Source organism: Trichosurus vulpecula, chromosome 3 (genome assembly GCF_011100635.1).
Source record: "Trichosurus vulpecula isolate mTriVul1 chromosome 3, mTriVul1.pri, whole genome shotgun sequence".
NCBI lineage: Eukaryota > Metazoa > Chordata > Mammalia > Diprotodontia > Phalangeridae > Trichosurus > Trichosurus vulpecula.
In genome coordinates, this window is record NC_050575.1 from 301,357,476 (window position 1) to 301,371,675 (window position 14,200).

General features: G+C 45.1%; 1 protein-coding gene across 6 annotated transcripts in view; it reads left to right on the plus strand.

Moving 5' to 3' along the window:
- SLC20A2 (solute carrier family 20 member 2) overlaps positions 1 to 13,088 on the plus strand; it is a 118,983-nt gene extending 105,895 nt beyond the window's left edge. For 3 of the 6 annotated variants that reach the window (XM_036749308.1, XM_036749306.1, XM_036749307.1), the window contains exons 9-12: positions 259 to 853; positions 1,770 to 1,955; positions 2,522 to 2,606; positions 11,457 to 13,088. In XM_036749308.1, coding sequence (XP_036605203.1) covers positions 259 to 853; positions 1,770 to 1,955; positions 2,522 to 2,606; positions 11,457 to 11,621 — 1,031 coding nt within the window. In that variant the 3' untranslated portion in view covers positions 11,622 to 13,088. The remainder of the gene's footprint in view (positions 1 to 258; positions 854 to 1,769; positions 1,956 to 2,521; positions 2,607 to 11,456) is intronic. The other 3 variants (XM_036749309.1, XM_036749310.1, XM_036749305.1) reach the window with 2 other exon arrangements.
- Positions 13,089 to 14,200: the final 1,112 nt, after the last annotated feature.

Genomic DNA, 14,200 nt, shown 5'->3' on the forward strand with positions numbered 1-14,200 from the left:
CGGAACCAGCATTTCCCTGGGATCCTGTAAACCCGCGAGGTTTCTTCCCATGGATATAAAGTTCCAGCAAACCTACCAGCTTATTCCCATCCCCTTTAGTCTGTGGTCACGCTGCAGTGATTCCTGAAGGTTCCTTTTTTTTTTTTAAAGGGAACTTGACATACCTTTAAAAACATAATTTTTTCATGCTTTTGCAGTTTAAAAGTTCCTGGGGTGTATATTTGGCACGAAATGAGAGTTCTTCTTTACCCCTTCCAGGAAGGGCCCTTTCCATGACCCACGGTTCCGTGAAGTCCCCCGTGTCCAATGGCACTTTCGGTTTTGACGGCCAGATGAGAAGCGACGGACACGTGTACCACACCGTGCACAAAGACTCAGGGCTCTATAAAGACTTGCTGCACAAAATCCATCTTGACAGGGGGCCTGATGAGAAGCCCTTGCAGGAGAGTAATTACAAGCTGCTTCGCCGTAACAACAGCTACACGTGCTATACGGCGGCCATCTGTGGGATGCCGGTGCACTCGGCCTTCAAGGCCTCTGCCGACTCGTCCTCCGCACCGGAGGACAGCGAGAAGCTGGTGAGCGACGCCGTGACCTATTCCAAGAAGAGGCTGCGCTACGACAGCTACTCCAGCTACTGCAACGCGGTAGCCGAGGCTGAGATAGAGGCCGAAGAAGGCGGCGTGGAGATGAGGCTGGCCTCGGAGCTGGCTGACCCCAACCAGCCCCTCGAGGACCCCGGTGAGGAGGAGAAGGAGGAGAAGGACACATCCGAAGTGCACCTTCTCTTCCATTTCCTGCAGGTCCTCACCGCCTGCTTTGGCTCCTTCGCACATGGAGGCAACGACGTGAGGTGAGGGTGAGAGGGGGCATGCCCACCCATCCCCAGGCCTGACCGGAGCCTGCCTGACTGCACGGCGTCCGGGCTCTTCCTTCCGAGCTTCCGGTCATAAGCGGAAAGACAGGACTAAAAACAGAGCGTGGATGTCTGGGTTCAGATTCTCTAGTTCAGTTCAGCTCAGTGGAGGTTCTTGAGTCCAGGCCCCGAACTTGACCCTGAGGCTAGAAATCAAATATTCCTCCCCTCCAAGAGCTCCCTGGAGGAGCGCCGTGCACACATAGAAGAGCAAAAGCAGGATAAATGAAGAGGGAGAGGCAGTGGGGGTGGGAGAGGAGGTACAGGAGGAGGCACCTGAAAGGAACTTTGCAGGAAGCCAGAGATGCTGAGGGATGCAGGAAAGGGGCCCCGGATGGCAGTGAGCAGAGGCGTGGAGGTTCCAGGGGAGGGGCGCGTAGGAGAGAGTGGTGAGAAAGAAAGCTAGTCAGAGACACCGGATGGGAAGGCCGAGGTGCTAGACTTTATCCTGTGGGGAGCAATTGATGGCGAAAGAACATTAACCTCCTGTGGTGGGCAGCTTTAGTGTGAGGACAAAGAAACTGAGAAGCAGAGAGTCTGGTTAAGAATCAATGGCCGTAGGTGCTAAGACCTAAATTTGGGTGGTGGCAGTGGGAGTAGGAAGGAAGGGAAGGCTGTAAGAGACATTGTGAAGGAAGAATATCAGGACTTGGTGGCTTGTGTCATTTCTTAGTTTCTGTGCCTATAGTTTCCTTAAAACAAAATGACCTCTTGTATAACTAGTTTGCCTTCTTTGAGTATCATTTAGACAAGCCTGAAACACTAGAAAGCGAACCGTAGGACTAGGAAAGGAGCTTGGAGAAGTAGGCACCCTATGACTTGAATGTATGATGATTGTTTTTTTCCCTCCTAGTAATGCAATTGGCCCTCTGGTAGCTCTCTGGCTTATTTACCAACAAGGTGGGGTACTACAAGAAGCGGCTACTCCAGTCTGGTTGCTGTTCTATGGAGGAGTTGGAATTTGTGCAGGTCTCTGGGTTTGGGGGAGAAGAGTTATCCAGACGATGGGGAAAGACCTCACTCCAATCACCCCATCTAGGTGAGTGCCCGGTTATCGGTGTGAGTGACTCAGCACCTAGTATGATGACTGTTTACAAACCGATGAATCAGCGGATGAGTGAATGTTGACCATGTGATGGGTTGTCATTTTCCTTTTATTTCTAATTATAAATTTCTTTTCCCTTGGTAATTTTAATAAAGGTCCTGATAGAGATCTGGTTTACAGAAACCCCTGTGAGCTGAGGAGTCCACTGATTTCCTAATAAGTACAGATCTATAAAGTGAGCACCGAGACTCCTCCAAAAGTTGAGAGTGTCTCCCTTATTTATGTTTGTCACACTCCCCTGGCTTCTAACAGTGCGCTCCGATGCATGCGTGGTTTTAAGAGTAGAAAGGATAGATCGGAAGCTGCACACACGCTAATGCGGATTTATGAGTGTCCGTTGTTTCCATCCAGCAGTCCCTTGTTCTGTCAATGTGATTCTGGGACAGTCAGCGGTAAACAGTTGAACCAAAGAGTGTTCTGGTAAGACTGGCACCCTGCCCGGTGTCACTCAGGACTGATACAAAGAATGACTGTGCAGTGTTTTCTTATGCCCCCTGCAGTGGATTCACTATTGAGTTGGCTTCGGCGTTCACAGTTGTGATAGCTTCCAATGTTGGACTTCCTGTCAGTACTACGCACTGCAAGGTACGCCTCTGCCGAGTGACTGCAGTCCAGGCGGGGGGTCCCACTGGACTTCAGTCCTCGGGCTGCCAGGGTCAGTTTCGAGTGGCGAAGGGAAGGTGGGGAAAGCTGGTGCCTATACGTAGCTTGGTGCACCGCGAGTGGCTCTTTTCGAAACAGGCGCCCGCCCGGCTTTGCTGATGTTGGCTCCCTCCGATCAAGAGGAGCCTGTGTTTTCTAGAACACTCGGAAGCGGACGGTGCAGCCTTTCCCGGGCCGTGCCGCTCGAGCTTGGTCCCGGGCTCAGCGGCTGGGACATCTCCGCTTCCTTGATGCATGCACGCATGGCAAGGGCTTCCCCGCATCAAATCTCTGCTGCAGATTCTCCATTTGTCCTTTCTCTTCTTTCTCTTTCATTGTCTCCACAGTGGATTTTGCATTGAAGTAATGAGTGCGTTAACTGTGCTATTAGCCTCAAATGGGGGCATTCCAATCAGCTCCACTCACTGCAAGGTATTGGGAGTTGAGAGAGGAAATCGAGCTAAAACCAACCATCCAAATGAAATGAAAATCAACAGTTGTTTCAGTTTGCTTTCCTTAGGCAGCCCTCAGAGGGACCGCCGCGTCTCATGGTCACTTCCAGTTTACAAGTTAGTCATGAAGTTGACCTCCAGCAGTGTGGGGTAGTGGAAAGAGCATTGGTCTTGGAGTCAGCCGTCCTGGGTTCAAAATCTGGCACTAGCACTATCCTTATGACTCTGGGCAAGACACGCTCCCTGAACCTCGGTCTCCTCTTCTGTAGGAAAGCGGGGCAATGATAACCGCGCTCCATCATCTCTATTTGCCCAGAAGGGGTTGAGCATCTTATTCAAAAGAATGCAGAGGATAATTTCTGTCATAGTAGATTAATGGAGAGGTTGCAGAAAAACTGCCACACACATTGGGATGCATCCAGAAATGCCCACCGTTATTATTCAGGCTCCACAAATTAAAAAGCACTCCCCGATTTTCCTAGATGCTTCTGAATTCACCCACAGATGCTACGGGCTGTCTCTAAAGAGAATGTACTGGTGGCGATGTTCTAGGAAAATTGCACGGCGTTGCTGAGGGAAGCATCTGAATGGGTCACCGCTGATATTTAAGACTAACCTCGGACCCAAAGATGCAGCAGCAATAGGGAAAGGATTTTTTTTCACCATGAAGTACGGAGATTGCTCCCTAGCTTCACGCGGGGCAGAGAGTGACTTTTAAGAAATACCCCCTAGGGCGAGTCATTCTGTCCCCGTCATCAGAAGTCAACGTTTTTCAGCTCTTACCACTGTAGGACCGCAGGACCTAGAAAGCACCTCTGAGGCCTTCTGGTCTTTACAGATGAGGGAAGTGAGGCCCAAGGCAGCGCCACAGCCAGGCTCACGCAGAGAGTTAAGGAAAGGGTGGCCTCTCCAAGCCGCTTGTGGGTCGCAAATAACTGTTGGGCTTTTAAAGATTACATCTTAATGAGTGTCAGAAGTGCATGTTACCAGCTAAATTCCTTTCCTAAAAAATACTGTTTTTACCTTGGGTTGGAGAGGAGGGAAATATTCTTTGCTTGTGAATGAGCATGGACGCTACATGAGGAGCAATCCTAAAGAAATCAAACTGTCTCAAAGCAACTAAAGAATTTTCTTGAAGAAATATTGCGGATTATTTCTTTAGTTTCTCTAGCTTGCTAACTGCTTTTCTAACTTTTCATTCATCAGAATGTTTATTAACAAACTAACTTGTTACGTTGTTTTTAATATAATAATTAAATCCTACAATAGGATTTAATGATAAGTAATGTCAGTCTTGCTGATACCACCAGTATCCCGAATGTAAACTACTTGGAAACTAAAAAGTACAACCTACGTATGAATAACAAACCCCAATATTTTGTCTTAAAATAGAATTTTCTACAAGTCAATCAGTGAACTTAGATGGTAATGAAAAGGAGCTATTAGCAATGTATTTATGCTAGAACAATATGTTTAGGTTTAATATAAAGAATTTGTCCTGAGATTTACAAACCTCAGACCTCAGTTGGATTTGGGATAACCAATAACAAGTGCATAAGCAATTTTTATTTTAAAGTATCTTTCAAACATTGTCAGTATGTCAGATGCCAATTCCTCTTTACCTAGATAAACATCTCAGCATTTCCTCAACTGTAAGCATGTCAGAGACAAAGGATATTTTGGGAAGTAGTTGTTGTCTCGGAATCATCTGGAGCCTATGACTTTTTTTAAAGAGAATTAGTTTTTGATAAATGCATTTTTATAAATGCAGTGTAATTGGTTTTCTTTGCAACTATATGTGTTTTGTGCATTTAAAAATTTCGATTTGAGAAGAGGTACACAGATTTCATCAGACTGACTGCCAAAAGGGTGTCTGTGACACAAGATAAGAACTCCAGAACTAAAAGAATATGAATGTTAGATTAATATTAGTACATAAATGATGGGAGAGGGGTGCCTAGGAAATCTAATTAGGGATTCAGGCTTCAATAAAGAAGCAATTCTCTTTGCTTCTGAAACTTTCCATTATAATTAACTCACCCTGTAGGCCCCTCCCCTAAACTCCTGTTCTGCTGGAGGTAAGCCTGCCTACTTCTGCCAAGATGTCAGAAGCTCTGCCAAGTCTACCAAGCTAGAAAGGCTTTCAGGGTGGCCCCATTGATGGACTATGTGCCTGCCAACCAGTGACCAGCGTAGGGAGAAAAGTCAGCAGAAGATTGGCCAATAGGTCATGAATTTTTTTGGCCAGAGAAATTTGTGGGGGAAAACTCAGTAGGTCATGGAGTACTCACTTTGATGGAATCACAGATTTTTCTTTTTTTTAAGTGCTAAAGCATCATTGACCCACCCCTACACACCAGAGAACTGTTCCTGGAGACCAGATATTTATTTTTCATATTAGCCTTTTGTTGTTCCTGAAATGCCTACCATTAGTAGTGTGGGTTAAGACATTCTGTCACCTAGGAGGAATAATCTGATTAACGAACATAAGCCCTGAGGAAACAGAATCTGGAAAGGAAAATTTTAGTTTAAATTTTATCATTCAAACATTTACTAAACACCTACTAAGTGCTCTTCCCTGGGAATACAAAAACAGAAAAGAAACATTACTTTACCTCATGGAGTTCATATTCTAATGGAGAGACACCATGCCTATAGAGATATTACGTGTGTCTATGTGTTCATTAGAATCAGAACACCTGCATGCCCAGCTCCATGGGAGGTGCCCCATCCACCAGATTGGGGTGGGAGTGAGGAGATCCCCTGTCACCTCCCCCGCATGGATCTATACAAAACACGTACAAAGATGAGGAGTGTCAAATTAAGGGAGAGTGAGATCCTGCAAAAGCCCACGCCTGGGGAACTTGTACATCCCTATGGGGAAGATTGGAGTGGGGACAAAGACAGAGGCTGGAGTGCAAGACAGTCCCAGGGGGAACAATGAAATGAAGCAGCCTTCAAAGACAAACTCATGTCTTAGTGTTACTAACCCTGCGTATAATATCAAAATTTAGAAAGAGAGGCATTATTTGCTTTATGATTTATTTCTTAATTATTACCGGTAATGTGAGTGCTCCCAAATTTCTCAAGTATCTCCCAAAGATTTCTTAATCTAGTTCAAAGGAGGCCTATGAGAAAAATTCATCATGTAGTCAGAATGCTACTGCAATAAAAAAGCAGCAGTGTTCCTAGGTGTGACCCAAGAGCTTTCATTTTGGGCACTGCCAAGGATGGGGTTGGAAGGAAAGGAGGAGGAGTCATCTTCTCTTGGCACCATTTGTGGGCAAGGAAATATAGAAAGCAGATCTACCATCCCCTTTTCCAAAAAAGAAAAAAGGTCCAGAGACATTTCTGGATGGTGAGTGAGTAACATCCTTACCTTTGAATGAGAAAGAATTCTGCCTTATAAAATATGCTGTGAGTCAGAGCTTCCGGCTCAGATTCACACTCTCCAGTCACTCACTAAGTCAGATTGTCATCCACCACATATTTCTTCTGCATGCCTAGATCCCTGAGTGGAATACGTGGGCTGAAATATGTGACAGCGTGGGATGGGTTGAAGAATCAGGCCCTATGGAAAGAGAGTCATGAGTCCCAAGGCAGTCAGCTGTTTCTGATGGCACGCTGTAAAATCATACATCAGTTCAATGCACGTTGTTTGAGAAGACAACAGACATGGTAGAGGGGAAGGAACCTAACAGTTGGAAGTCCCGGTGCCTGGGTTCAGGGCCTGGCCTAGACACTGACTAGCTGTGTGACTTAGGTTAAGTCTCCCCCTCCCTGGAGATTCAGCACTGGCATTGGTAAAGCAGAAACATGCAAATGGGGTGGGCATCTACTACCTACCACACATGGCAAGGCACCAGGCAGACCTTAAAACAGGGTGGGAGGGTATTATCCATATCCCTAGCTAGTTGTCAGTAATTCCCTATCACTTTTGTCACTGTGCTTATCTTTATTACTAGCTGACACCTTAGAGCATTTGAAAGTCTACAAAGCCCTTCACATACCTTATCCCATTGGAGCATCACTTTAGAATGTGGTTGATGCAAGCGGGACTAGGAGGTTAAGATTTGCAGACAGAAAATTGCAGTGAAGAACGAAAGCAAGCTTTTAGAATAGTCGGTATTTCATTTAAGCACACTCTTCTCCTTTACCACAGAAAATCAAGGACTGGATTGCTAAAAAAGAACAGACCCCCAGGATGCCAACTCCTCTAAATATCGGGGCCGCTTCTCCCTGCTTTACAGATGACATAATGTGCAGCAAAGGAAAATACTCTTAGGGAAAAAATGACAGTAAAAATAGAAATCGTTTGAATGGACTTTTACATGGTGGTTTAAGGTTTACTTGCACTTCTCACACACTACCTCAGCCGTACTTCACAACAATCCTTACCCCATGTCCAGTCCACCAGCCAGGTCACTAAGTGTGTTCTCTTCCTCAACATAGCTGTGTCTGCGAGAGCTTCCTAGCTGCCACGAGTAAATGACCACGGCTTCTCCCACACAGGCAGCTTAGAAGGTCATCTAGTACAGCCCTCCAGTTTTTACTGGTCGGGAAACTAAGACGTAGAATGGGGGTGAGGGGACTTGCCCGTGGTCACACTTTAGTTAGTGGCAGAGGCAGTCAATCAGTAAACATTTATTAAGCCCCTCCTGTGTGCCAGCTACTGCACTAAGGTCTAGGGTTACAAAAAGTGGCAAAAGACGTTTCCTGCCCTCAAGGAGTTTACAGTCTAACGGGCAGGACTTGAACCCTTGTCTTCTGGCTTCCTTTCAGTACCTCTCCCAAGTATATTTACATTTTTAAAGTTACACATTTCATTACCAGGGAGCTAAGGCCATCAGACACTTCGGTTTAACGATAACTCTGATCAAAGCGAAACAAAAATCCTCAAACAGGCAGTTAGCTTTGAAAATAGAAATGTGCTCCAAAGCAAAGGTCACTTATTTGCTAATGATCCTTTCCTGCAGCATACTTTAGACAGCCGACTTGGGATATATGGTCACGACTACTGACTGTAGGAAGTATTTGTGAGCTCTTTGATACAAATTCAGAAGCAATCCAGTAGTCTTTTTACTTCCCAGAGGTGCAGACTTTGGATCATCCACTGTTTGTATTTCTCATCTGACAGTTGTGTAAAGAAAGTATTTTGTAAACCCTGAAGCACTCTGGGAGTTCTTATCATTCACACTCTTGTCTCCTTTAGCGTGGATCGTTTAGAGGGTAAAAAACAACCCAAAGAACCCCTCGGCTGGAGTAGTCTCAGCTCCAGACAGCTGGCCTGGGTGATTGAAACGGAGGGTGATTGGTAGCTGTTTGGTTTGGTTTTCCATTTTGAATGACCTTGTACTGTGACTTAGCGGATAAATCCTCTCTGACTTGCCTGAGGCACATAGAGGTTAAACCACTTCCCCAGAGTTGCAGAGATTTTCTTCATAAAAATAATAATAGTGAACTTACTAGTATTTATAGAATACTTTCCAATTTGCAAAGCACTTTATATTCATGAGCCCATTTCATCTCAATCACCCTGGGAGGTAGGCTCTGTGACTGTATTCATTTTACAGATGAAGGGGAAGGAGGTTTGATGACTTGCCCAGGGTCACACAACCAAGAAGTTTCTGGGGCAGGAATTAGACTCTAGTCTTCCTGACCATGTCCAGCACTCCCTCCACTGAACTCCATGCCTCCCTTTTGGGGGGGTGCCCAGACTAGGGGTGGGGAACCTATGGCCTTGAGGCCACATGTGGTCCTCTAGGTCCTCAAGTGTGGCCCTTTGACTGAATCCAAATGGCCACAGGTTCCCTACTCCTGACCCAGACCTGCATTTCCTATACTGGAAATTCCCTTTTCCAGTGCAGACACAGATCTCCCTTAGCCAGGGAAGCACAGCTGGTGTGTCAGAAGCAACCCTGGATCCCAGCTCTTCTGCCCCTGAGGCTCCCCCTTCTCTCTCTCTGCTCCCCAGTGCTGCCTCTTCAAGATTCACCAGGTGGTTGCAGAGAATCCCACCTCTCACATAGACCAGAGCTAGCAGAAGAATTAGTGTTGCTGCAAAAGAGTTGTTTGCTGGGCAAAGGGAATTTTAAAAGCCACGGTTAGAATTTTCTCAGTTCACTAATTAGCTGAGGTTCTTTTCCCCTCCTGTTGGGGTTTGCCGAGGAAGCACATTCAAATTAACCCAGAAACTGGGCAAGCCAGGCAGACAAATGGAAAATATTTGAGTTTTGATTAGGGGAAAAATTACTGTTGTGATTTCTACGCCCAGGTAGAGACCTCGTTCTCTTTGCTTATCCCTTTATAACTTCCTGATTGGGGGTAAAATGTGATTTCTCATTTACTAGAGAGAACAGTCAATATGGAACATATGCAGGAAACCCTACTGATTTAGGCTGCCTCCTATCCCCAACGTCTTCCCTTTCCCATTCCTGCCTAGCTGTGGCTTTCTACTGTTTGCATCTGAAAAACTGAAAGCATTATACTGGCAGGGACCTCTCGAACCTATTTATTCTTCACAAATGGGAAGTATGTTCTATAGAAAAAAAATTACCATAATCTCTGCTATAGTCCAAAGATAGGCAGGGAATAGAGTACCAGGCCTGGAGTCAGGAAGAATCATTTCCTGAGTTAAAATCTGGCCTCAGACACTTACTCACTGTGCGACCCTGGGCAGGTCACTTCACCCTGTGTGCCTTAGTTTCCTCCTCTGTCCAACGATCTAAAGAAGGAAATGGCAAACCACTCCAGTATCTCTGCCAAGAAAACCCCCGGTTGGGGTCACAACTTAAAAACAGCCAGCAGTCCAAGAATAGGTTATTCTCCTTCATCAGGATCTCAGTCATCAGAGCTATCATGCGTATGACATTCATGAGGTGCAGTGGAAAGGCTGCTGGAGCCAGAGTCCCAGCTCTGCCCCACAGTATCTGTGTGACCGTGGGCAGTCTCCTAACATCTCTACATCTCAGTTTCCTCATCTGCCAAATGGGGTGGCTGGGCTAGATGACCTCCACTGACCTTCCGTCTCTAAGTCTATGATGCTAACGCTAACAGGATACTGACCGAGGGAATGTTTGATGGAGGCAGCCCTTGAGACCCTGCAGCGTCAGGGTCACCATTATGAAAATTAGTTATCGATGATGGGATTTCTAAATCCTAAGCGTGGCATCCTCACGACAATCCTAGGAGGTAGGCAAATCTTACTGTCCACATTTTACAGGTAAGGAAACTGAAGGTGAAGGAGACAGTTCAGTCATCAAAAACCCTTGGCCTCTGTCTTCCAAAGTCATGGCCTTTGTGGGACAGCCCCCTGGCTGGAGACGTGCAAAAGCAGAGAGGATAGCACACGGGTGTGGCTGTCTTTTAGTGGACCATGGATATCTCCGTCACTTGCTTCCAGGATAAAATTCTTAAGTGTTGCCCTTCATTTAGGTACATCTCGTCTTCAGATGCCGGCACCCTTCTTATTCCGAGTCTGATCATCCAGACAATTGGCTAGTATGCCTTTACCAGCGCTCATTTTGATTTGGGTGATCAGCAGGGCCCAGGCCTTCTTAGGGAGGCATCCCGAGGGTGCCACGGTGCCATTCAGGTAGCCTGTCATCTGGGGCTGTCTTTGAATGTTGAGACCCGCTCTAGGTCATGGGTGGTTGTAGTCTTCAATGACATTCCTTTTTAATCATTTCATTTTTTTCCCATTTTATGAATGTGGCCAGAGACCCTGAAGCAAAGTCTGCTTTTAAAAATTTTTAAAAACCCTAAACCACTAGAAAATCAGGAACAGGTGTTTAGAAGATAGCCAAGGCATTTGGGGGTTTATTATGTCCATGTGTCTCTAGTAGGAGATGCAGAAATTGGCAGTTATGCCTTATATAACGTGTTAATGAGTGTCTTTTTTGCTTCAGAATTGTAACCAAATATACTGAAGGGACTTGAGAAGTAAATAGTATGCTTGCCTCTCCATGCAGATGTTACAATGGGCAGTGTCCTGGGGGCGGGGGTGGGGAGGGGGACACACTTCATCAGACCTATTAGGACTTAGAGCAAAGATGTTTTCTTTGGTTTTCAAATTGAATTTACTCTATAATAGGAAACACTTAGTTATTTAAACTCCCCTGGGTCCAAACAGTGGGTAGAAGGCAGACAGGACTGTTGACTGATGCCCAACTCAGAGACGTGGGCACTAGGAAGCTGAAGGGATAATTTCACTAGTTGTCCTGGGACTTGGTCATCTCTCCATTCAGCCATGGTATCAGCAAGCTGGCATTAGTTGATTGTAAAACCCTTTTCTTGCTCTGCCAGACCACGTTTTCACTTGTAAATGCTCAAATCCCTCCAGGTTGGCTCCGTGGTAGCAGTGGGCTGGATCCGTTCACGAAAGGCCGTCGACTGGCATCTCTTCCGGAACATCTTTGTGGCCTGGTTTGTGACGGTCCCGGTGGCTGGTTTGTTCAGCGCCGCAGTGATGGCCATCTTAATGTATGGCATCCTGCCGTACGTGTGAAGGGGCACCAAGAGATAAATACATACATCAATAAAGGGATAGTCCAATGTGTGTATGGGTGTGACACGGTGTGACTGGCTCTTCCTGGCACACACGTGGTGCACACGTCTACAGCACGCACATACATGCTCGCTCTAAGCCACCAGCTTCGCCGTATCCCAGAGTACAGACAGTGACCCCACTCACTACACTGTCCACCCGAGCGGCAGGATCCCAGCTTCCATCATCTAACTTAACTACTGTCTATAAAAACGTGTGCTCAATTGGTGATATAACATGTGATGCCGTTACTTATATATTAAATATATACTATATACATAGAGTAGGAAGCACTACTACTGCAAATATATTCAGAGTTGGGGTGGAGAGAATTGCCTAGAATTATCCAATAAATCTGTATATAATTATTTCAGTGGCGGTTTTTAAAAGCCTTTTAAAGGCAATTGTAGATTGGGAAATGCTTCTTTTTTCCCGTGTGTAAGATAAATGAGGTACAGGCTATATAACACAAATTTGAAAACACTGTATGTGGGTCTGTAATGGTCTCTGTGCTATGGAAATGATACTGGAACAAAAGTTCACAAGTGCTTTCATGAATAATTTGTCCATATACTGTATTGATTCTTGTGTAATATATTGTAATTGCTTTTGTAAATACTTAAAACTGTTAACTTTTTAATGGTGCATTTCCCTTATACATTTCGGATCAGAAAGTTTTAGAAAGTACCAAAGAAGTAGGGGAGTATTTTGCCAGTATTACATTTTCACACTCTATTTATCTCCTTCTTCCTTGTTTCCACTATTAAATCAGGATGTGGCAAGACCAATCATGTTTGAACTGGCCCCAGAGTAGTTTGTTATGACTGCTGGACCCATCATTCCCATGTAGCATAGATGATCTCGCTACCTTCCCTTCTCTCCCCTCCCCTCTCTGCCTGAATACCACATATCAGGAAGCTCTCGAGTGTTCTAGAGTTCTGTGGTTTATTAGAGAGAACATAAAATTTTAAGGAAATGTGATAAAATGGTGCAATATCAGGTGTGCACTTCAAATGGCCCCTCCCACCCTTCTCTCTACCCCTATAAGTTCATCAAAGAAACTCCAGTCACAGACTTTGAAATAGGTGTTACATATTCTGTGATGGGACATCGTGGAACTATTCAGTTACAATGAAAGGAGGAAAGTCTGGTTTGGATTTTAGCCAAAACGGTCGCTGATCAGAAAGTCCATCGGCTTAGTACATGTCATTGGAGGACAGGAGCTAACAATGCCAGGACCCTACTCCGGTCCTTCAGCTGTTGTTTTTTTGTAAGTGTGAGGGAGGGAGAAAGCTTAACTAATGTATAGGAATTATTGAGATGCTGCTAAATTTTTGATATTGACAGACATTTTATTGGTACTTCATTGTGATTTTTTTCATTAATCAGCCATATTAAATTTATAATAAAAATGACCCCTGAAATACTGCTGGTTGGAATTCTTTTTTGTTTCACTTAAAAATGCATTATATTTGTGTTGTCTTAGTTTGAGAGTGCAGAAGTTGGGGTCCGCATGTGGTATGGATGAATTTTAATGGGGATTTTTTATATCTGTGTAATGCCATCTGAATCTAGGCATTTTTGCCCACTGTGCCCCATGCCTGGCATGCTCTCCCTTCTTATCTCCCCCTGTGGGCTTCTCCAGCTTCCTTCAAGTTCTAGCTAAAATCCCACCTTTCTGCAAGAATTCTCTCTTGAACCCCCTTGAGGCTAGTTGCCTTCCCTATGATGATTATCTCCAGTATATCATATGTTGTTGTTGGTGTTCAGTCATTTTCAGTTGTGTCCAAGTCTTCGTGGCCCCGACTGGGGGTTTCTTGGCAAAGATACTGGAGGGGTTTGCCATTTCCTTCTCCAGCTCATTTTATAAACAGACAGAGTTAAGTGACTTGCCCAGGGTCACACAGCTAGTAAGTGTCTGAGGCTGAATTTTAACTCGCCTTCCTGACGTTCTATCCACTACACCACCTAACTGCCCCAATTTATCATAGATGTGTGTGTATATATGTGTATGTGTGTGTGTATATATTTGTATACAGACACATATATATAGACATACGTATTTGTGTATTATGTACATGCATACAGTATACATAAAATTATTATATACATACATAAAATGTGTATATATACATACATATATAAGACGTATGTGTGTGTATAGTTTGTATATAGTTGTTCTCATGTTGTCTTCCCCCTCACACTGTGAGGTCCTCAAGAGTTGTTTTTGCCTTTGTGGGTAGCAGCAGCACTTAGTACGGTGCCTGGCACACAGTAGGCACTTAATAAGTGCTGATTCACTAACGCCTGCCCTTGAAAGGAGAAAGGTTCTTTTCCTTCAAAGTTTGAATACCTGTGGTCGAGCATAGTTTATTCAGAATGTTCTATGTGAAGTGTATTCTTCCACAGACGTGAAAGAGGGTGGGTTGTTGATGGGGGAGGGGTGGAAGGGGTGGGCAAGCAACATGATGTGGCAGAAAGGGGCCCCGGGCCAGAAGTCAGGAGGGTCAGGGCCAGCTTCCACCTTGGCTGTCTTGTGT